Source organism: Phacochoerus africanus, chromosome 11, assembly GCF_016906955.1.
Source record: "Phacochoerus africanus isolate WHEZ1 chromosome 11, ROS_Pafr_v1, whole genome shotgun sequence".
Taxonomy (NCBI): Eukaryota; Metazoa; Chordata; class Mammalia; order Artiodactyla; family Suidae; genus Phacochoerus; species Phacochoerus africanus.
This window is the reverse complement of record NC_062554.1, coordinates 56,499,528-56,524,704: the sequence shown is the minus strand read 5'-3', so window position 1 is coordinate 56,524,704 and position 25,177 is coordinate 56,499,528. Positions and strand designations below refer to the sequence as shown.

At 37.9% G+C, this 25,177-nt stretch overlaps 1 protein-coding gene across 7 annotated transcripts in view; it reads left to right on the top strand.

The window, feature by feature from the left end:
• Positions 1–24,407, top strand: part of ZBTB44 (zinc finger and BTB domain containing 44) — a 72,259-nt gene extending 47,852 nt beyond the window's left edge. For 4 of the 7 annotated variants that reach the window (XM_047754286.1, XM_047754285.1, XM_047754284.1 and 1 more), the window contains exons 3-6: positions 9,124–9,208; positions 12,294–12,457; positions 14,383–14,683; positions 17,057–24,407. In XM_047754286.1, the coding sequence (XP_047610242.1) occupies positions 9,124–9,208; positions 12,294–12,457; positions 14,383–14,683; positions 17,057–17,339 (833 nt within the window). In that variant the 3' untranslated portion in view covers positions 17,340–24,407. The remainder of the gene's footprint in view (positions 1–9,123; positions 9,209–12,293; positions 12,458–14,382; positions 14,684–17,056) is intronic. The other 3 variants (XM_047754288.1, XM_047754289.1, XM_047754290.1) reach the window with 3 other exon arrangements.
• The last annotated feature ends 770 nt before the right edge of the window (positions 24,408–25,177 follow it).

Sequence of the window (25,177 nt, the reverse complement as noted above, 5' to 3'; positions counted from 1 at the left end):
GCTTTTAACAGTAATGATTGACTCTCAACAGGGAGATTTGTATGTAAGAGCAAAAACCAAAGAACTGATCCTTGAGAAGTATCTATATCCAGGGAGAGAAGAAAAGCCAGCGAAGATTAGAAAGATTAGAAAATCAGGAGGGCCATATTAACTTTGTTTATTTCTTGGATTTTGACCTACTCTATGAGTTTCCCTGTGCTGCCATAACAACCTACCACAAACTGGGTGATTTAAAACAATAGAAATTTATCCTCTCACAGTTTAGAAAGCCCACGGTGTGAGATTAAGGTGTTGGCAGGGCCGTACTCCCTTTAAAGGCTGTGGGGAAGGATCCTTTTTTGCTTCTTCCTGGCTTCTGGCAGTTAGTTACTAATGCCACTTGATGGTCCTCAACTTGTAGCTGCATCTCTCCAATTTCTGCCTCAATCTTTATGGGCCCTTCCCTCTGTCTCTGACTTCAGCTCCAAATCTCCCTCCTAAGGATACCAGTCATGGGATTTTGGCCCACCCTACTTCCAGTATGCCTCATCTAACTTGATTACATCTGCAAAGACCTTACTTCAGATAAGCTTATATTCACAGGTTCTAGGGGTTAGAACTTGAATATGTCATCAGGGAGACACAGTTCTACCCACAGTACCTGCTAAAGATAATATTCCTAAATTTGGGTCAAGAATTCAAGTGACCACACATTCAGTAATGTATTTGATGGCAGGAGATCCTAACTATTTGACAATATGACTAAGTGTTTGTTAAATTACTAACATTCTTTAATCTTAAGTACATTGGTACCTTCCGAATGATGAATTAATAAGTAATTACTAGTTATTTATATGAGAATTTAGAAACCAAATATTAACCTAATTGAATATCTTGCTAACTAGACATGTGAAATAGTTCTATTGCCACTCTCGTAAATCTAATCAGTTCATATTTTGTCTTTGTTATCTTAATAACGTAATTAGAGAAGTTAGGAACATAAGTAGAATAAGCCATTCAGTTATGTAAGTATAATTTCTTTCTAAAATAATACTGTTGGAGAGTTCCCGTTGTGGCGCAGTGGTTAACAAATCCGACTAGGAACCATGAGGTTGCTGGTTCAATCCCTGGCCTTGCTCAGTGGGCCAAGGATCCCGAGTTGCTATGGCTGTGGTGTAGGCCGGCGGCTACAGCTCTGATTAGACCCCTAGCCTGGGAACCTCCATATGCCACAGGAGCGGCCCAAGAAATGGCAAGAAGACAAAAATAAATAAATAAATAAATAAAGTAATACTGTTGTAAATATGGATTCTATTATAAAGCAGACATACAAAGAACCCTGATCTGAATATCTTATAATCAAATAATCCAAATGAAGTTTTTCTTCCTTGCCTTCATAGCAAACGTGCTAATCACTCTTGAGTAACCTATCTTAACTCCCAATCTATACACTAAAATAAAGCATTACAGAAAAAATGTTAAGTTTCTGGAGTTTATTAGGCATTCAAAAATGTAGAAGGAAGAAAAGGAAGATGTATGTAGTACTTTTTTTTCCATATTCCATAAGAATACTTTTTATAAGAGTACTCAATTTTGCTTTTTTTTTTTTCTTTTGGTCTTTTCTAGGTCTGCTCCCATGGCGTATGGAGGTTCCCAGGCTGGGAGTCTAATTGGAGCTGTAGCTGCTGCCCCACGTCAGAGCCACAGCAACATGGGATCCAAGCTGCGTCTGCAACCTACACCACAGCTCACGGCAACGCCGGATCCTTAACCCACTGAGCGAGGCCAGGGATCGAACCCACAACCTCATGGTTCCTAGTCGGATTCGTTTACCACTGAGCCACTATGGGAATTCCCTCAATTTTACTTATTAAAGATAACATATAATAGGTAGTTTGTTATTCTAGAGACTGAGATTATAATATACTTATTGAATATGCTTATTATAATGAAATTCTAAAATAATTGCTCATGAAATTAACTCAAATAAGATTTTACCTGTTCTTCTAAGTTCCATTTATTGCCAGTTGCCCAGCAGAAAGCTGTAAAATCTGACATTCCAAATAACTATAGTAAATTTAAAAGAGAAAAAAATTGCTAAGTTTAGATTGAGTCTTGTTTCTCAAAAAGATGACCATCAATGTCTGGTATAGTTTAAGGGAAAAAAAAATTTTTAAGTGAGAAGGACTTCATGATATGGCTTTTATTATTTGTTTTTAAGTATTCAGTTATCTGTATTCACCAAAGACAAATAAGGTAGTGCTACGTAATCCACAGTTTACTATGTTAAAAAGGAAATTCAGTTTTTTTGTATATATATCTGCCATTAAAAAAGAAGTGATCATTGGCATTCCCATTGTGGCTCAGTGGGTTAAGAACCCAACATAGTGTCCATGAGTAGTGAGGTTCAATCCCTGCCCTCACTCAGAGGGTTAAGGATCCAGTGTTGCTGCATAGGTCAAAGATGCAGCTCAGAAGTTCCCTTCATGGCTCAGTGGTTAACGAATCTGACTAGGAACCGTGAGGTTGTGGGTTCTATCCCTGGCCTTGCTCAGTGGGTTAAGGATCCGGCCTTGCCGTGAGCTGTGATGTGGGTTGCAGATGCGGCTCGGATTCCACATTGCTGTGGCTCTGGCTGTAGGCCGGCAGCTACAGCTCCAATTTGACCCCTAGGCTGGGAACCTCCACATGCCGCAGGAGCAGCCCTAGAAATGGCGCCAAAAAAAAAAAAAAAAGATGCAGCTCAGATTTGGCATTGCTGTGGCTGTGGCGTAGGCCTGCAGCTGCAGCTCCAGTTCAACCCCTAGCCCAGGATCTTTCATATGCCATAGTCCAGCCCTAAAAAGAAAAAAAAAAATTTACAGGCAGCTGAGGGTTAGAGCTGCAGCCTGAAATCAGAAGGTAGTGCTCACCTGCCTTTTCTGGGAGATAAAAAAATCTAAATGATTTTGTTCCTCTATTTCCCCAACTGTAAAGTGGGTTTTCCTGGCTTGGAATGGTGCTTGCATATAAAATACAGAATCTGGAGTTCCCGTTGTGGCTCAGGGGTTAATGAATCTAACCGGTATCCATGAGGACCAGGTTCAATCCCTGGCCTCGCTCAGTGGATTAAGGATCCAGCATTGCTGTGGTGTAGGTTTCAGATGTGGCTCAGATCTAGCGTTGCTGTGGCTATGGAGTAGGCCAATAGCTACAGCTTACAGCTCCAATTCCACCCCTAGCCTGGGAACTTCCATATGCTGCAGTTGTGGCAGTAAAAATAAAATGAATTTTTTTTTAAGTAAAACATAATAGTGTATGCTATAGTGGTTTCTAATATATGCACAATTGTTTAATCATCCCCACAATCATAAGTTTACATTTTTATCACCCCAGAAAAGAAACCCCATACCCTTTTGCAATGACTCCCTCCTAATCCCACCCCTAGTCCCAGGCAGCTACTAATATACTGTAACTGGATATTAGTAGCTGGATATTTCATATAAGTGGGATCATGCAGTATGTAGTCTTTTCTGACTGACTTCTGTCACTTTACCTAATAGTTTCAAGGTTCATGTATGTCATACCTTGTAAAGTTTTGAAATGTTTTTGCCAGTCGGAGATCTGAACTCAGCCTCTCTCAAAAGACCTTGTTCTAGGAATACAAAATAAACCCAACACTGAAAGGCTTCAGTAAGATATATGAGCTCGATTCAACATGAACTTACTTACCTCCCAGCTAAGGGCTTGTTCCACTTCTGAAGGAATTTTAGATATGTACTCTGTTATCCAGGTTCCCAGTGCAAGACAGTAAGAACTTCAGCTGAATCTCCATGAGTTCTTCATTTCTTTCAGCGCCCTGTTACAGCAGAAACCACCAGGAGCATACTTGTATTTAAACAAGTTGAGTTCTGTGCCCATTTGCAATATGGGAGATCCCTACAGTATGGCTCTTTAGGGCTTCTCACGAAGAGGGTGTTAGAAAGGACTTACTAGAGGATATGGGTTTGTTAGATGATTTCAGGGAGGATTAAAGGAGATGAGGTTTGCTTTGTGACTGGTGACGTCATAAAGTGTAGCGAACTCTATGACTGAGGATCTCAACAGATATCTAGGAATGCAGACCAAAGTGAGCCTAAGGCGGCAGGGACTTCCATTAGCCAGAAAGGGGAGGTTTGGTATTTTTGTGATTGCACAATGACCTTGTTTTTGTGGTTTTTAAAAAATTGTGGGGAGTTCCTGTCGTGGCTCAGTGGAAACGGATCAGACCATATCCATGAAAATGCGGGTTTGACCCCTGGTCCTGCTCAGTGGTTTAAGGATCCAGCATTGCCAGGAGCTGTGGTGTAAGCTGACAGCTATAGCTCTGATTTGACCTCTAGCCTGGGAACACCATATGCTGCAGGTGCAGCCCTAAAAAGCGAAAGAAAGAAAAAGAAAGGAAGGAAAAGAAAGAAAGGAGGGAGAGAGAGAAAAACAAAGTTGTGTGTTTGAGGTCAGTCACACCTAAGTGTCAGTATCAGGCTAGTTCCTCTTTCTCAAGTATGAAATGAGATATTATGCTTAAAGCAGCAGCTGGTACGTGGTAAAAGCTCTGTAGTAGACAACCATTGTAATTATTTTTCACCACCAGAAGGGGCTCTGTGTCTTAAGTACTTTAAGTACAGTGGTTAGTGAAAACAGGACTCAGATTGATGGAACAGAAACTGTCCTCCAGCAGTTTTTTTTGTTTTTGTTTTTTTTTTTTTTGGTCTTTTTGCTATTTCTTGGGCCGCTCCCTCGGCATATGGAGGTTCCCAGGCTACGGGTCGAATCGGAGCCAGAGCCACAGCAACGCGGAATCCGAGCCACGTCTGCAACCTACACCACAGCTCACGGCAATGCCGGATCTTTAACCCACTGAGCAAGGGCAGGGACCGAACCCGCAACCTCATGGTTCCTAGTCGGATTCGTTAACCACTGCGCCAAGACAGGAACTCCCCTCCAGCACTCTTAATTGTGGAAGGGATTATCTTCATTATCTCCCCTGATAAGGTAGACCTTAATGTTTAAGTCAGCTTTACTGATTTCATAAGACAGAAGCTTCTGTTTAAAATTCTTAGCCCTCATTACCACCAAGAGCAGAATCCCTACAGTTTAGAAAGGAAATATCATTTTAATAATTTAAGAAACATCACTGTCGGAGTTCCCATCGTGGCACAGTGGTTAACGAATCTGACTAGGAACTAGGTTGCGGGTTCAATCCCTGGCCTTGCTCAGTGGGTTAAGGATCCGGCATTGCCATGAGCTGTGGTGTAGGTTGCAGACACAGCTTGGATCCACACATTGCTGTGGCTCTGGCGTAGGCCGGTGGCTGCAGCTCCGATTAGACTCCTCATATGCTGGGAACCTCCATATGCCACGGGAACAGCCCAAGAAATGGCAAAAAGACAAAAAAAAGAGAAAGGAAAAGAAACATCACTGTCACCTCAGGAAATTAACATTCTTGCTATTAAATCAGTTCAATTAAAATTCCAATTAATATGATTGTGTTGTCCTGAGCAGAAACCATTGCGTCAGGGAAAAAAGTTTACAAGATTTATTTTTGCTAATAGTTGCATAGGTGATAAAACACTGTGGGTTTTAATGTCCGCAGTATGGATAGATTTCTAAAAGTCTGTTTTAACTCTTAATTTAGTTTGGAGTGGTTTTTATTTTTAGCTTTTGGTATATTTAATTTGCCATGGACAAGAGGAGAGTTCCCTTTGTTTTACTTTCCATGCATACTCTCCATCAAATTAAGGATCTAGAGGCCAAGGTTTAGATATTTTAGAATGTAGAAATAGATTTGTTTTAAGAGGGACCATCTGCTAGATGTATCTTGTACATTTTAGTTCTTTTTGACCAGCTTTTAAAGCAAACTCTTGATAGATAATAATAGAATCAATCCAAAGCATGGTGGGTTTTATTTCCACCTCATCATGACCATACCCCCTCCTAAAAGTATTATAGCTTGCCTGATGGTCAAATGTCAGATCAGTCTTCCTGGCCTGCCCTAATCACACCTTCAGGCTTTTTTTTCTTTTCTTTTTTTTTTTTTCAAATCTTTACCTATAAGCTTTAATGTTGCCAGAATTCTGAACAACTGCAGACTACTATAAAGTAGAAGTGTGTGTGTGTGTGTGTGTGTGTGTGTGTGTCTCCATGGTAACCAAGTCTAAATATTGGGATTTAACCAGTTTTATCCCAGGCCAAATTGAAATGTTATTGTTTAGTTCCCTTTAAGGAAAAAAGGGACAGTGGGAAGATATTGACAAGTGAACAACTTTTTCTTTTTTTATTTCTGGGGGTTTTTTGTTTGTTTTTTACTTTATTAGCCATACCCCTGATATGGTAGTTTCCAGGCCAGGGATCAGACCCTGTCACAACCTGCTGCAGTGACAACACCAGATCCGGGGTTGGGAGGTGGGGCAGGGGGAAGATAATAATAGAGGTGCACTTGGGGATGAGTGTAAACTCATAAAGTCTTGTCTCCTTTCAAAAACCTCTATCAGGAGTTCCCGTCGTGGTTCAGTGGTTAACAAATCCGACTAGGAACCGTGGGGTCGAAGTCCAATCCCTGGCCTTGCTCAGTGGGTTAAGGATCTGGCATTGCCGTGAGCTGTGGTGTAGGTCGCAGACGTGGCTCGGATCCCGCATTGCTGAAGCTGTGGTGTGGGCCAGCGGCTACAGCTACGATTAGACCCTTAGCCTGGGAACCTCCACATGCCACGAGAACGGCCCTAGAAAAGGCAAAAAGACCAAAAAAAAAAAAAAACACCTCTATCAGTCTATTAGAACACAATGTAAGAACTGATGTTCATGATGATTGCCGTAAGTCATCAAGAAACAAGAAAGAAATCACATTTAGTATATTCTTTATTTATTTATTTTACCTGCTACCTGAGCAACACTTAGTCCAGTAAGCTGGCATATAAATTAACCATTACAGAGATTGTGGTGGAGACTACAGATGTAGAAGAGGGTGAAGATTATGGACAGTACAAACATAGGTTCGATCGAAGTCCTGAAAGGAGAAAAGTAAATGGCCAAGAATTTTCCAGGATTGACAAAAAGACAACAGATCAAAGATGACACTCCAGCAAATCCCAAACTAATAATAAAAAGAAACACAAACCTAGACACATTATAGAGAAAATTCCAAAAAAAAATTTAATGACAGCTTACCTTCAGAAAAAGATGACTTTTTTTTTTTTTTTTGGCTTTTTGGGGCCGCACCTGCGGCATGTGGAGGTTCCAGGCTAGGGGTCGAATCAGAGCTGCAGCCACTGGCCTACACCACAGCTCACAGCAACACCAGATCCTTAACCCACTGAGCGAGGCCAGGGATTGAATCCGTACTTCGTCGTTCCTAGTCGGATTTGTTTCTACTGCACCACGACAGGAACTCCAAAATATGACCTTTTAATAACATTAGAAAGCAATGGAATGATGTCCTCAATGTGGTAAAGAAAATGGCTATCAATCTGAATGTCTGCACAAAGTGAAAATATCTTTCAAGAATAAAGCTGAAATAAAGACATTTCTCAGAGTTCCAGTCATGGCTCAGCAGAAATGAATCTAACTAGTATCCATAAGGAAGCAGGTTCAATCCTTGGCCTCGCTCAGTGGGTTAAGGATCTGGCATTGCCAGGAGCTGTGGTGTAGGTTGCAGACGAGGCTTAGATCTGGCATGGCTGTGGCTGTGCTGTAGGCCAGTGGCTACAGCTCCAATTCAACCCCTGGCCTGGGAACTTCCGCTGCAGGTGCGGCCCTAAAACAAAAAAAATTTTCAAAGAAAAACAGAAGCCAGCAGAATATCTTTACTAAAGAAATGCTTAAGATAAACCTCAGGTAAAGTGAACATAGATGGAAGATCTAAAATACACAAAAGAATGAAGAGCAAAGAAAGGTAAACATCTGAACAAACATTGTTTATATGAAAAAGTAGAGACTTTATCAAAATAAAGAAGTAAAATGTCAGGCACTGATTTATAAAATGCAGAATGGGAGTGTATGGGACATGAAAAGTGATCTAAGATCCTTCTGTCATCCAGGAGAAAGTAAGAATTTTGTTTAGACTTTGGTAAGTTAGTATGTGTCTAATTTCCAAAGCAACCAGCAAAATCACTGGGGGAAAAACTGTGTAGTTTCCATACTAGTAGAATGAAGATGGAATGATTATTATCACTTATATTCAACAAGTTGATTTTAAAATATATAGAAAAATACAGAAGGCCAGGAATAATCAAGATGTTCTGGAAGCAAATGAATAAAGTGAAAGGGTTTGCTTGAGCTAATAGTGCGATTGATTATAAAGCTATAGTAACTGGGAGTTCTCTGGTGGCCTAGCAGCTACAGATCTAGTGTTATCACTGCTGTGGCAAGTGTTTAGTCCCTTGCCTGGGAACTCTTGCATGCAGTGGATGAGCCAAAAAAAAAAGGCTAGCAGATGGAACTAGTAGAGAATTTAGAAACAGACTCATGCATTTAGAGCACTGCAGAGCTGAGAAGAAGAAGAAAAAAAAATCTTTTCAGTAAGTTTTTTCCGTCACAAAAATCAGCTCCAGGTAGGTGAAAGAAAAGACCTAAATGTCCGGGGCAGAACAAGTTTTTCATAAGATAATTTGAAATAGAGAGGGGTATTTAAAAGCACACCCCAGGAGTTCCCATCGTGGCTCAGTGGAAACAATCTGACTAGTAACCATGAGGACGCAGGTTCGATCTCTGGCCTCAATCAGTGGGTTAAGGATCCGGTGTTGTGGTGTGCTATGGTGTAGGCCAATAGTTACAGCTCCGATTCGACCCCTAGCCTCCATATGTCATGGTGTGGGCCTAAAAAAATAAAAATTAAAAATTAAAAAAAGTTGTGTGTACAGTAAGTTGTATATCATAATAGTTTATGTTTGAAATGTTCTACTTCTTTCTAAAATTTATATCAAAGAAATACTTCTAAAAGAATTAAGTATTAGTGTAATGCTATTTTACTTATGAAAGTAAAATATTACAGAACACTACTTTTGTCTAATAATTTAGGTTATAGACATTAGATATTCAGTTCAGAGGCTTGCAGATAGAACTTGCGGTATATATCTTAGCTTATCTATTACAAAGTATTAACCGCTGTCTTCTTTCCTTTATTCACAGGTTCAGTAGATGAAGGCGTCACTGAAGGGTTACCTACACTTCAAAGCACTTCTAGTACCAATGCTCATGCAGACGATGATGATAGGTTAGTATTGACGTACATAGTTTTCTTGTGAGTGCTGTGCTTGTAACTCTAAATCCAAGCATTTCATCTGGAAATTACATAAAACTTTATTGGAACCCCATTTTAGTATATTTTTTAAAGTTATGAGGTAGCATTATCTATGTAAATTAGACAACTTATCCAAGGTTGGGTTTTTTTTGTTTGTTTGTTTGTTTGTTTTTCTTTTTTGGGGCATTTCCAAAACTGCGCAGCCCCATCACTTTAAATAGTATCTATATCAGGACTTAGTAAACTAACTGAACCACAGGCCAAAATCCAAGCCACCACCCCTTATTTGTAAATCAAGTTTTATTGGGACACAGCCATGCTCATGTTGTCCGTGGACTGCAGATTTGAGGTGTTGGAGCAGAGATCATGTGGTGTGTAAAACCAAAAATAATTACATACGACCTGCTACCAAAAAAGTTTACCTACCCCTTAGCTATGTACTTCCATGATTCCCGAGTCATTCTCTCCAAATTGACCCTCCCTGCTTGATATTTTCGCATTGATGTGCAGGAGCATTTCAGACTTGATGTGGCCAAGACAGAGCTCACCAGGCTTCACCCTCCTGCAGATTCTGCTGCTCCAGTCTTCCCTTCTCAGGACAGCAATACAGTCCCCCCAGTTTCTCAAGCAGTGTCTCTGGGAATTAAACTTGATCCTCATTTCTCTCTCCCTCTCCATATTTAATCGTTAAGCAAGTCCTGTTGGCTCTGCATCCAGAACACATTCCTTGTCAGTCCATTTCTCTTCAGTCCAACCACCCAGCCCAAGTCGCCACCATATTTTTGTCTTGACTGCTACAGTAACCTTCAACTGGCCCCTGACGTCATTCTCCCTCCAATCCAGTCATTCTCCATGTAGCAGCCAGAATGATCTTTTTTAAAAAATTCAGTCAAGAAAAACAAACAAAAAACCTGGAGTTCCCTTTGTGGCACAGTGGAAACAAATCTGACTAGGAACCATGAGGTTGCAGGTTCAATCCTTCATCTCGCTCAGTGGATTAAGGATCCAGCATTGCCGTGAGCTATGGTATAAGTTGCAGACAAGGCTCGGATTTTGTGTTGCCGTGGCTGTGGTGTAGACTGGCAGCTGTAGTTCTGCTTTGACCTCTAGCCTAGGAACCTCCATATGCTACAGGTTCAGCCCTAAAAAGGCCAAAAAAAAAAAAAAAAGAAAAAATTCAGTCAGATTATGTTTCAGTTCTAAGTAGCAGATTCTTAAAATTCTCCAATAGATTTACACTTAAATTCTAAACTCCTCACTATGCCTTTAAAGCCCTACATGCTATGACTTGGGCCTGACTCTCTTTAGACCACACTCCTCTTTGTATACCACATTCCAGCCATGCTGACTGTCTCTCAGTTCCTAGAATAGTCCATATTTGTCTGACTTTTGGGCCTTTCTGCCATTTTAGGGCCTTACTCTGCCTGAAATGCTTTGTCCCCTGATTTTCACATTGCTCACTCCTGAATCTTCAGCTCACTGTCTGAATGTCCATTCCTTTTTTTTTAGGGCTGCACCCATGGCATATGGAGGTTTCCAGGCTAGGGGTCTAATTGGAACTGTAGCTGCTGGCCTATGCCACAGCCACAGCAATGTGTGATCTGAGCCGCATCTATGGCCTACACCACAGCTCCTGGAAACACCGGATCCTTAACCCACTGAGCAAGGCCAGGGATCAAACCCGTGTCCTCATGGATGCTAGTCAGGTTCATTTCCACTGAGCCACGCTGGGAACTCCTTAATGTCAGTTCTTAAGGAAGCTTTTCCTGACTCCCAGTCTAAAGTAAAATAGCACCCATCAGTCACTCTTAGGTTACCCTATTTTAATTCTTTGTTTTGATTATTTTCTTAAGTGTTTATTGTCTGTCTCTGACCACTGAATATAGACTTCACTTATTTAGCTCCTCCTCATAGAGTCCAGAACAGACTTGAAAAGTATATTTGTTGAATACTTGAGGGATTCAAAGAACTCAAACAGGGTTTATTGTTCTTGAATAGTTAATCTAGTAGACCAGATTATGAACTAGAATCATTTGAATAAATTAATTAAGGTGTAAGCAAATGAAAATATGCCTGGATTCCTTAATTTCAAACATTAATAAGGTCTCTGTTCTGTACTAGATACTGTGCCAAGTGGTGGGGTATTGAGATGAAATGTAACCCTTACCTTCAAAGAAATCAAACCAACTTTGGGGGAGGGGGAGAGGTTAAAGATAGACAAACAGATTATTGTGAGCGTCCCACACAAGGATCTGTTGCTCTGCATAGGAGGGCATGTAGCTAGAACCACTGATGAGTCAAGGCTTTCAGGAGGAGGTAATTTCTTGGCTACATCTCATAAAATGCCTGGGCGTGTTATCTAGGCAACCACAGCAGGCAAATAGAGAAAGTTAAATACACAAAAGCACAGCATTGGAGTTCCCGTCATGGCTCAGCAGAAATGAATCCGACTAGATCCATGAAGACGAAGGTTCAATTCCTGGCGTCACTCAGTGGGTTAAGGATCCAGCGTTGCCATGAGCTATGGTGTAGGTTGCAACCTTGGCTCAGATCCAGCGGCTACAGCTCCAATTCATCCCCTAGCTTGGGAGCCTCCATATGCTGGGGGTACGGCCCTAAAAAGACCAAACCAAAAAAAAGGCATGGCATGGTATGTTTGGGAGATATGACAAAAAATGAGGCACAGACCCAGATCATAAGGACTCTTGTATGCCTTCATTCTGAAGGTAACAGTGAACCGTCACAGGATTTTTATCAGGGGATTGATTTAATCAGAAATCACTATGAATCGGTGAGGATGGATTAGAGGGAGTTATTAATTCAGACTTATATTGACAAGGGCCTGAATTAAAGCAGTAGTAGTAAGGAATGGATTAGTGGGATAAGGATACCTAAAGTAAAATTATCTATGGTATGTTCTTAAAATAGTCCTTTCTTAACTTAGGTAACTTTTAAACTACTTCAAAAATTTTGTTTTTTCTTTTATTTAAAGTTGTACAGAAGTGTTTATTGAACTTAAAAATCAGAGCCTGGTTGCCTTCTTTGGTCTGTTTTTTAGATTGGAAAATGTTCAGTATCCCTATCAACTCTACATTGCTCCTTCCACCAGCAGCACAGAACGACCAAGTCCAAATGGTCCAGATAGACCTTTTCAGTGTCCAACCTGTGGGGTGCGGTTCACCCGTATTCAGAACCTGAAACAGCACATGCTCATCCACTCAGGTAATGTCATCGTCCCAACTGTGGCATAAATGAGCACTGTAAACATTTTATTTCGAGATTATAGGTAAAAATAGTAAACAGATGCTTTTGAGTTAGAAGTATATCTCTGGGATATCTAGTGAGAGCAGATAAACAGGTCTGTTGCTGAAATGGGGCAGTGTCAGAAAGCTATTGCTTAATACATTTGCTACAGGCGTAAGTATTAGGATTAAAACTTAGAGGGGTGGGTGTAATATGGAAATGAAAAAGACATCAGATGTGTGTGTATATATACGTGAGAGAGAAAAGCACAAATACATATGGTAAAGCACATGGGTTTTAAAGGGTATATATTGATGTTCTTTGTACTATTCTTGTAACTTCTGTAAGTTTGTCATTATTTCCAAATAAAAAGTGTTTTTAAAAATTTAATAACAATTTTAATTCTACAGTTCTCTGTGCCCTGATTAGTCAGCCTTGTATTATTTTTTTTTTTTTTAGTATAAGAGAAATGTGGGGTAAATAATGTGTACAACATATTTGAAACTTTAGTTCAGTGTTTACATAAAGGCAATATGTTTTTTGTGGGTAGAACACTGACTTCTGATAAGTAAGAAATCTTTGCTACTATTCTCAGCTATATAATTTCTCACTTTCCCCTTCTTTAGATAGGTTTTAACAATCTCTGTGCTAATAGTAATTCCCTGTTTGTTGAATCAATAGATTATATTTTGAAGGGTTTTGAAATTTTTTTGGTAAAACTATAATAGTGGGAGTTCCCGCTGTGCCACAGTGGATTAAGAATCCCACTGCAGCAGTTCGTGTTGCTGCAGAGGCACGAGTTCAATCCCTGGCCCAAGAACTTCCATATGCCATTGGTGCAGCCATAAAAATTTAAAAATAAAACTGGGATAATGATTTGGGGGAGACCATTAATATACTTAGTTTGTTAATTTATTTTTTGCTTTTTTTAGCACTGCACCTGCGGCATATGGAAGTCCTCAGGCTAGGGGTTGAATCAGAGCTGTAGCCACCAGCCTCCACCACAGCCACAGCAACATGGGTTTCAAGCTGTGTCTGCAATCTATGCTACAGCTCACAACAACACCGGATCCTTAACCCACTGTACAAAGCCAGGGACTGAACCCGCATCTTCATGGATGCTTGTCAGGTTTGTTTCCTCTGCACTGCACTGGGAACTCCTATTAATATGCTTTGTAATTCATATATTAATCTCTACATATTTTTTCTAGCATTACATTAAATATCCCCAAACCCAATTCTTTCATGTTTTCCTCTGAGACAGGAAGTGAAGAATGGGTATGGGTACTGATCATTTTCACAGCTTCTCAATATAAACCTCATTACTTTAATGAAATAATGTCATCTGAAGCTTTGGCTTCTGTTTAAATAGTGTGGTTAAATTGTGTTTTGAAGTCTATGAAATAGAAGATTTAGAAGAGTTCAAAAATCAGTTGGAGTTCCTGTTGTGGCTCGCAATAATGAACCTGACTAGTATCCATGAGGACACAGGTTTGATCCCTAGCCTTGCTCGGTGGTTTAGGGATCTGGTGTTGCTGAGAGCTGCAATGCAGCTCAGATCCCGAGTTGCTGTGGCTGTGGTGTAGGCTAGCCACTGTAGCTCCAGTTCAACCCTAGCCTGGGAACTTTCATATGCCTCAGGTGTGCAGCCCTAAAAAAAGTTAAAAAAAAAATCAGTTGGACTGCCCCCCAATCAGACCTTTCTCACCTTTTTTTAAGCACTAGTGACTTTTCAAATGTCCAGTACCTTTTCCGAGATAGTGAATCTGGAATTCATTTCTGCTGACAATTTTTATCTTTTCAAAATATCTATTGCTGCAAAATTATAGTTCAGACATGTGTGAGGTGTGATCTTTCTGTTTATTTTGTTTTTAGATAATATTTCACTTTGCTTTATTTTATAGGAATTAAACCATTTCAGTGTGACCGCTGTGGGAAAAAATTCACCAGGGCTTACTCGCTAAAGATGCATCGCCTAAAGCATGAAGGTAAACGCTGTTTCCGGTGCCAGATATGTAGTGCCACTTTCACTTCCTTCGGGGAATATAAACACCACATGAGGGTTTCCCGGCACATTATCCGCAAGCCTCGGATTTACGAGTGCAAAACATGTGGCGCCATGTTCACCAACTCTGGAAATTTAATCGTGCACCTGAGGAGTCTGAACCATGAAGCGTCAGAGCTAGCAAACTACTTCCAGAGCAGGTGAGGTGCACAACAAGACCTGAACCAGGAAAACTGCTTTCTAAACTCTCTCTTCCTGCTTATAGGGCAGCCTGCTGTGTTTTTGTTTTTGTTTTTTAATCAGGTTGCCAACTAATTAGTCACATTCCTTTTAAATTCCCACTATCCAATAATACTCTGATCTCCTGATCCAATAAAATTTTACTGATTCTTCTAAATATATACAATTTAAAATATTTTTATAATTGGCATTAAAAATCTTTTCCTGCAGAAGTAGACTAGTTATCTGCTTGTGGGTTTTTTATTTTTTTAACTATAAGGTTAAAGTAATTCTGTAGCAGATTTTAATAGATCTTTTTGGAGAACCTACCATATGCCATGATGCTTAGTGATAGTGGGTTACTTCAGACTCTTTGGATGTTAAATTCTTGAACACATCTCTTTTTTTTTTTTTTCAAATAATAACAGAGAACCTTCAACTATAACTATAGTGAATATGATAATTTATTTATATCAATGAAGTTTTCCCTTTTTTCTTTCAGTTTAGAGCCCTATGCTTTTTAATATAAAAAGATTTATAATTAGTGACCTTTTTGACTCATAAGGTATCCAGGGATCAGGTTCTAGTTCTAACTCTGCCACTAACTGCTATTATGATTGAACATGTCGCTTCACAGATGAAGAAACTTGGAACTTAGAGAATGATAACATGTAAGCTTTGAAGATGATTTCTAAGATCTCCTGTAGATATAAAATGCTGTTGTCTATTTTTTTCAACTGCTGCACCCTCAGCCTATGGAAGTTCCCAGGCCAGGGATTGAATCCAGACAGACCTTAGCTTGCTGCACCACAGTAGCAGCTCCTGTTGTCTATTTTTAATACTTTATCAGAATTGTATATCTGTAGGAATCCTTAACTCCTTATACAATGAAATCCTTAATTTTTTTTTTTTTTTTTTGCTTTTTAGGGCCGCACTTGCAACATGGGGTTTCCCAAGCTAGGGGTCAGACGGGAGCTACAGCTGCCGGCCACAGCCACAGCAATGCGGGATCCAAGCCTCACATCTGTGACCTACACCACAGGTCACGGCATCACCGGATCCTTAACCCACTAATTGAGGCCAGGGATCGAACCCGCAACCTCATGGTTACTAGTCAGATTCGTTTCCACTGTGCCACAATAAGAACTCCCTAAACCACCTTAATTTTTAAAATCTTTTTTTTTTTTCAGTAAATTATTGCTGTATAGATTTTGCTTTTCTTTTCAAACCAACTGTTTTGTATAATGTAATCATTCCAACTCTGGATTTTTGGTTATCATTTCACTAAACCTAGATCATACATGACATATCAAACTTTGGGACTAAATGCCCCAGTTAACCATGCTGTTTCTGCTTCTTCCATGTGCTGAGCACTCCGTCCTCCAGTACCCCTCTTTAATACCTGAAGATGCTTTAGAAAATATAGGGCATCTTAAATTAACTTTACACATGAGCAGACTTTAATTTTTTTATTAAGAATGGACAAATTAGGAGCTCCCGTCATGGCTCAGTGGTTAACGAATCCTCCTAGGAACCATGAGGTTGCGAGTTCCATCCCTGGCCTCGCTCAGTGAGTTAAGGATCCAGCGTTGCCGTGAGCTGTGGTGTAGGTTGCGGATGCGGCTCAGATCCCGTGTGGCTGTGGCATAGGCCAGCAGCTACAGCTCCAATTAGACCCCTAGTCTGGGAACCTCCATATGCTGCGGGATCGGCCCTAGAAAAGGCAAAAAGATTAAAAAAAAAAAAAAGGACAAATTATAAAATAACCTTAAGTATTTTATTTATTGACATTCCTAGTATACTGACCTTTTTTATTCAGCAGTAAAGATTTTAATAAAGCATCTAGGTAGTTTTACATCTTTCTATATAGTGTATTATGTATAAAGTCACTTACACATGAGGATTTAGTTTCTTAACTAATTTATATCCAGGAAGTAATAAAAAGCTAAGTTTATATACCTCATATTAGTGTGTTATCCACAGAAAGGTTAAGCATAAATTATTCAGATGATCTTTGCTTAAGTGAACATGCTATTTGCATTTGTTTTGTGTACAGAAGCTCTTTTACATAAAATAAGAAAGGCTGTTTAGGTGTTCAAAGTGATACTGAAGGTGACAATTTTATTTCTCTTGATGGTAGGGAGAATTGGTTTGATCTACTTTGGTTCTGATGAATGGTTTTGGTTCATAATCAGGAGAGTTTAGAAGTTGAACATTCCTGAGTTATAATCTTCATTCAAGAATTAGAGAAATGAAAAATCCCAATCTTGTTTTACAAATCAAATCTATTTATTGTATTATTTATTACTGGTGTGAAAATTAACTCCCTGTTTCATTCTTTGCCTCTTACCTAGTGATTTCCTAGTACCGGACTACTTAAACCAGGAGCAAGAAGAGACCCTTGTTCAGTATGATCTTGGAGAACACAGTTTTGAAAGCAACTCCTCTGTTCAAATGCCTGTAATTTCACAGGTCTCCTCGACCCAGAATTGTGAAAGCACTTTTCCCTTGGGGTCTCTTGGTGGGCTGGCAGAAAAAGAGGAAGAAATGCCAGAGCAGCCAAAGACCAGTGCTGGTGCCGAGGCAACCAGAGTTGACCCCCCAAAATCAGAGCTGTCATCTATAACCATTGAGTAATTTCATGATTTGGCTTCATTTTTGATTTTTGGAAAGTGCCTGTGCTTGGTCTTGTACATTTAAATTTAATTTAATTTTCTAAACAAAAAAGGGTTTGGGAAAGAATTCTCCTTTTACTCTGTAAGTCCTGCAATTGATGTTTTATTTTTCATGACTGAGAGATTGTGTCTATAAGTGCACAATGACATGGTGGAACAAAATAGAAACTTTGAGACTTAGGGAGAACCAGTTGACTTAAAACTTATTTTCAGTTTCTTCTTCCAGTGTTAGGAATGGGCTAACAATGGATCATTAGGTCAAAAAGAAACAAGATAATTGTTGACCTTCTGAGATGAAAGGGAATACCAGAAATATTACTAAACAAATTTGGCAGATAGCCTGAATAGATGTTTACTTCTATACACAGGACAGTGTACAATTTTTTGTAAAGCCTGTTGTTTTTGGAAGTATTTATGGTGAGCTTTCTTAAAAATTATTATAGTATGTACTTCTGAAATCCAACGTATTCTTTTTTTTTAAGCTTTATCATTTTGATTTTTCATGGTAAAAATTTGATACTGGGGTAGATATTTCCTGTACCTTATAGTACCATTCCTCCAAATAATCTTCTATTAAAGGAGGCAAAGAACCATGGTTGAGAATAGTTAAGCTGTGCATGAAATGGCCAGGAGTGTAAAATATGTAGTATGTAGATCTCAGCTTCATAGAAACTCTGCTTTTCTGGCTAAAATTGTTGTTTACCTGGTCTTTGAATTTTACTGCCTGGCTAATTAGGTCATTACCTAAATCAGTTTTTGTCTTACCCCATCAAGAGTACTTTCTCTTGCCTACACTTGGCGTGATCCCATAAGAAGGAAAAAATACTGGAGATGTTCTATATTTTATATATAGGTTTTGTGTATTGTTGGGGATGTTTTTATTGTACTGTTTTGAACAAAATAAAGAATTCTCTGTTAAGGCTACATTCTTAACCCAACTGAGATTGTTTACAAAAAATCTATATTACAATGATACATTGTTCTTATTCCAAAATATTTTTAGATATTGCCAAATGTCTTATTAAAAACAGTATAGTTTTTACACATCGTAAGCAATAAAGTAGAAGATGAGAAAAAGCTATAAAATGATGATCTATGACTCAAATCTGGGTAAAAGAAAAAAGAATTAAGACTAAAGAAAAACTAGAATTCTTAAATTAATGAGTATTACCGCTTTTGCTGCTAAAAAAAAAAATGACACTTTCTAGTTTATAGTTAATATATATGATACTCTCGGCTGGAGTATATGTTTTATCTGTTGCCATTGACTTTGATTCTAAATATTCATGACTCCGTGAACAATGAACTTTTTTTTTTGTTTTGGCTATACCTGCAGCATGTGAAAAAAGTTCCCAGGCCAAGGTTTAAACCCAAGCCACAGCAGTGACAACATTGAATCCTTAACCACTAGGCCAGCAGGGGACTCCCAATAATGAGCTTTTGAGTAACTTTTTTCTTTGTTATTCCTAAAATTTAATACTTACGAAAGCACCTGATTAGATTAGAAGATTACAGTTTCTTTCTCAGAACATAAAATCTCAATTTTGTCTGGGTGCTACACCTTAATATAAAATATTTTTTTAGGTTAATACGGATTTAATTATTTCAGTTTTTTTTTTAATTGGCTAATTCTATAACTTATCCCCCACAAATGTTAAAGGAAGTAAACTCATTAGAGATTTTTTTCGATTAATATTCCTTTGTCTCTTTCCATGTTCTGCTCTTTTCAACTTGTTTCCAATTTCTTTTCTCATTTACTAACCTTTGTTTCCTATTTGCTCCCAAATATAGGCTATAGTACCTTCAGGAAAATCAACATATATAGATTATGATGGCCTTCCATCATTTAGGCTTCTTTACTACTAGGTTGAATTACTTTCTGCAACAGACTGTGGTACTCCTTAATAGTGATACTGCTGTGTCTCAGCGGGAAAGGTCAAGAATTTTTTAAAATCATATAGGTTCTTTGGAAACTATTATGCCTACCAGTAGATAAATCTCAGTTAATTTTAGAGTCTTACATGGACAAAGATTAGATAAAATTATGACCAGGAGTCATTGTTGCTCTCAGTTCTAAGAAGGAAGAAAGAAAAGAACAAAGAAATAGGGTTAATGAGAAGAAATACATCAGAACCACTTGTAGATCTGTTGGTTAAAAGGGTTTTAGCACACCCCCTGTCCTGAATATTTTGCATTAAGAGTCTCCTACACAATTTTGGCAGCTCTGAGTTGTTCAGTGTTCTCAGAATGTAGGATTACCATCACTGGCTATTTTTTGCCAAATAGACCTTTAGATTTTCATTGGTAATTACAAATTATATAGATTTCCAAGTTTTGTGAAATATTTGACTCTACTGTGAAAATGCCTATTGTTGGCTGTGTGCTCTCCAAATCTTACCGATACAGGTAACTAACTAGTACTGAAAATATGATATAAACGAAGGATTTTTTTCCCCGTTTCACTGAGGCGCTACATTTTCCTTGATAATACGGCTTAAAGATATTTAGCTTATGGATCAGTTTTTGGAAACTAAGTTATGGGGGAAATTACGCATAGTGTTATTTAGATTTATTTAAAATTCATCTAAGACAAAGATGCCTGGATGTGTAATTTTTACTAGAATATATGGAAAACATTGCAAAGAGATGAAAGCCAATTACATTATCTCATCCATTAGAAATTACTAGTATAACTAAACATTAAAAATTCCAGTTTGGAATACCTTAGCTTAGCTGTCTTAAAGGCCCAAAACTTTGTGGTATTGAAAGGGCTTAAATTTTAGGATACAGGATAAATTGCCTTTTTAAACCAAGTCTTTTATATAAGAAAAGCATGTATTTTTCATTTTAAAGCTACCAAATAGGTATGATATGCATACGTTAGAAATGAGCAAAGATTTTTGCTGTGACAAGGTATGTCAATCTCCTGCAGTCATTTGTTCCCTTTGTAAGGGTATGTATTCTAACAGTGGTAGCATCTAGCATGTCAGCGATTGTACTAATTCAGAAACGAAAGCATTCATATTGGTTTTTGTTTTTTTTTTAATTTTACATTTTTGAGAAAGGGATGCAGATGGAGGTTATCACCCGTAAGTGAATTTAAATTGATATTTCTTGCATTGAATTTGAAGTAATTTTCTTAATTTTTTTAGATAATTTAGTTATATTCACAGTTTTTAAAGTTCTCAATTTCATTGAGACAAAGTGTACTAAAATGTTTAAATAGCCTCATTCATTCTTTATTTTAACATTTCAGCAGCCACTCTGGCTTACAGCACTTACATTCTGATTCCATGCTATGACACATGCCCTGTGATTTTAAAAATAAAACTTCCATTTTGTTCAAACATTTTACTAAGTGGAATGAATTAGCACATCTAATGTACTTATCATTGGTAACCCCCTTACCTTCCAACTACTGAGCCAGTCTCTCCCCACGTATAAATGGTTCTCCCAGAGCCTTTGGAAGACTCTTGAGTCTCTTACTATTTTTTATTCTCGTACTTAATCTAAAAAGAGGCCAGTTACCAGTTTAGTGATTTTTATTTTGAAGGTTCTCAGATTATGTTTTAGTTTCTTTTAGCTTTATAGCCCCTGAAAATTACATCACTATGTAGGTAAATTCGTGCTAGTATACCACATGGATAGAATTATTTTTATTGCTTGATAAATGAACAATTCTGAAATCATAATATTATAACCAAAAGGAGTTTGGAATTTAAGGAATTAATAGAAAGAATTAGAAACTCGTGGCATTTATTCCGTTTTCACCCATCTGTAAAATGTGAATTTATAGCTCTGGAATATATAAGTGAGGAAGAATAGCTTTCTAGTTTAGTTGGGAGGGGAAAAAAACAGTGAAGTTCACATTTGGAAGCAATCCAAAGTTGCCAAAAGGTAGTAAATGTGGTTTTCACTGTAAGTTATTGACATAAGAGGATTTATTTAGATTTAGATTTTAAAAATTACTGAGAGAAGAATGCATAGATTTTCTTCTCTGAATCAGTGGGACAGGATTGATGAGCCCTGTTACAGTAACCATGTCTATGAGGAATATTTATGACAGAGCATATCCTACAGGTTTTAAGCTCAAATTGTCAAATTTAAAGTAACTTACTCCTTGTTTTGCCTATACCCATTTTTATCATTCAGTATCATTTTGCTTGATAGAGTATTGCTGACATAGGGTATGTTTATTTGGAAGGTCCTCAGCCAGACAGATTTGCCAAAAGCAATAATGGTTCAGATTAACAATGAAGTGGAATTGAACTAAATTCTAGATTCAGCTAAGAAGCAGACATTATTTGGGTATTTCATTTTTAGATTATAAGTATGTTGAGATTTATTAATGAGAAGTTAAGTCAGATTATGGGATGAAGACTCGATGACATCATAGTTAATACTTTTTTAAAAAACTTCATATTCAACTAATACAGTTAATGTATTTCTACTACATCATAGTGATTATATTTTTATGATAAAAAATAATAGTTCCATATCTTACAGATAATCTCTGCAGACATGTCAGGCAATGATGTTATTGGCATCTCCGTTTGGCAGCATCCAAGAAACAAGTCTGCCTTAAAATGTGTGTCCTACTTGGGGTATGTAGCTCCCTTTGCATAGGGACCATATGGCCAGTTCCAGCTAGTACCAAGGTTTCTATGTACATAATAGTTTACAAAGAATTTAAGATTCAGACCATTGGTTGAAAATAACTTTAAAAAAAATTTTTTTTAACTTAAAATTCAGTTTGAAGTGCCTGGTTTATAAAATCAGATTCCTTGATTATGCCTTTCTCTTTTAAATTGACTAATTTTACTGATTAAACTTAAAGCCCTGGGCTCAATTGTGATGACTTACTGATAAAATTGTTGCTTGGTGGTGGGAGGGCCTACAGTGCTATGACTTTTATTAAATTGTCCTTGTTTTCCCAAATACCAATGTAACCATGAGATTTCATTACTCAGTTACGCAAGTTAAAAAATCACCCTGTAAATGACTGTTTGGGTTACCAAGTACATTGTCTGCTGAGGAAGGGTACATCTTCCTGACATTACAAGGAGCCATCATCTCCTCTAAACACACGCTCTTTCCTTGGATTTGGTGGAGGCTGTATTCATTTAAAGGTGGGAAACTTTTTGTGCAGTTCCTAGAAACACCTGCTTTTTCTAGAAAGAACCTTTTCTATGATAGGTTATGATTGTGTTTTCTCTAAGAGCTTTTATTTCAGTTTCACTTTTCAAGTTAACAAATGCTATGTAAAGTCTCTCATACTGAGAGTAGTCCATTAAATTATTGAAAGTTGCACTGCTGTTGATCTTTCAGGTGCCTGAAGTGAATGCCATCAGGTGTTGGGAAGAAGTAAGATCAGAAACTTTATTCATTTTCTTCCGTATACGAAGTGATGGCTTCTGATGCTTATATTTCAAGATATTTTTTTAAAATACAACTGTCCCTATTAGAGCAAAATTTAATTTCAGTGCAGGTCCCAGTAATATGTTTGATTTCTCTGTTATTGCTGGTGCCTCATGTTGCATCAGATAGAGATTGCCTGCCTCTTTGTAGGGCACCCTTGTGGCACCTTATGTCCAGTTGGAAGATAGTATATGGCTTCTTTGTGCCTCTGCTATCTTTTCAAAAGCCATTTTATAAAAATCCTAGGTAGCCTATTTTAATATTTAAATATATATATTTGTGAGAGATACTTTTAGAAGACTTTTTTTTTTTTTTTTTACTTTAAATTTCTGTACTCCCATTTTTAAGAGTAAACTTTCCAGGATTTGAACTTATCTTTTTCCACAGCAGCAAAATGAAAAAGTCAGTTTGAGATAATAGACCATAATTCAGTGATAGAAGAAATTGATGTCTGGGTATCGGAAACATATGTGAAAGGAAAAAATTGTTTTGATGTAACAGAAATGAATTTTTAAATAAAATTATGTTTTTGTTTATGTATTTCATATTTGCTGCTATAGTAGCTCAGTATTTTACAGAGCTAACGTATAAATCTGGCTCCATTTAAAAACTGGAGTACTTTCTAGGACAACCAGCCTAGGAGGAAACTGTGCACCACAGTCTTCTAGATGGGTGACCGACGGCTTTATTTAGCTGATGCATGCTTTAACATTTGCCTATAGCCCAACATCAAGGAAGTTTGTGAGAAACTTTTCTCTTGCTAGTTACAACATTATGATTCTTTTGGGGCACTGGCATTTTGTGAAACCCTTGGGGGAGGGAGGGTGATGCTGGGGAAGAAATGTGAATTGAACTGTGTGGGTGGGTGTTTCCATGTCTTCTACCCTCTCCTAGAACCAGTACAACTTTCTTACCTGTGCCAGGCCCTGGTTCACCAGCTTTGTATCCAGTTATCATCTCATTCGAGTTTGGCTTTACTTGGTAACAGTGGCCATAGCTAAGTTATTTGGCATGTTTGACTTTCAACAGTAACAGAAATGGTTTTGGATTTTGTTTTATTTACTAAAAATGTATACAATGTCAGAACTTCACATTTTATATACTAGTATCTGGCTATTAGTATTTTACAGAGGAACCATAGTTCTTGGTGACAACATATATATATATTTTTGTGACTTTTTTGTATACTAAGTGCCGTTTCAATGTTACAATCATTTTTAGAGTTATTGTAATCAATGTGAATATCATGTTTTTTCAAATCTGTTCTGAGCCTATAGTGTTTGCTTTGTGAATATATGTGTATTGTATATATTCTGTATAGTTACATTGTACTGAAATATTAGCTTGTTTGATATAAGGAAAGTATGTATTGATACTTTTTTGCTAGCCTGGTTGTTTAATCTTTTTTTTAAAAGGTTTCAACTTTTTAAAAACAAAAAAAAAACAACAAAAAAAAACCTTTAAACTGGCCTTTATTACATGGTCACAAATTAAAGTTGCAGTTAGAAGGGATGGGCCGGGAAAAAATAGTTTTGAGTGTCTTTGGATAGAAACATAAGAATAAGATTTGTTTGGGTTTTTTTCCTCCTTCATTAAAATATCTTATTAATGATTTATGGAATAAAAGTTCCTGATATTGTTATTTACTCTTGGCTAGAAGGAAGAATTGATGGTGGTGCTGCTTGAGGTCAAGTGGGTAAGATATGTCATCATAATAATGCGTCACTTAAGGAAGCATCCATTTGAGTGTGTACAGACTAGAGGGTCGTACGTGAGACAGCATGTGTCTGCTTCCTGGGCAGGCAAGCCAAGAGCTGGATTTGTAAAGAATCCACCAACACTGTCCCTAAGATTGAAAGGGATATGAAGGAGGCTGGTTAGAGAAAGTCATCAAATCCTAGAGCTACTGAACCAGGTATTTTACACAGAGCTACTCTTTTCAGAACTTGCCCTGAGTCTTTCTGAGGCCATACTTTATTGATTAGAGACCTGTTGGTTATATTTCAATAATTTCTTGCAGCCAAGGAGTAGAAAATGATAGTTACTGGAGGAAAGCAGCTCAATGCATATAGGTGATGAGCCTATGAGATACTAAAGGAAGGTCATTCTAACTATAGATTTGTCTTACTGTGGAATTTGACAATAAGTGGTGTATAGAGTGAGAGTAATGGCAAAGTCAGTTGTTTCATTCACCCCAGGCTACCAAGATCACTTTAATTAAGTTTGGGAGGAAGGGGGTAAATTTTGGGAAAGCATTCTCTATCATTCATTGAGTATGTTGAGTATTTTTAACTGCAGTTTTCCAGACCATTCAAGGTCAGCCAACTGTGGGGGGGGGGGGGGGTCCTCAGTAGCCTCAGTCACCCAGAATGTAGAATTTTA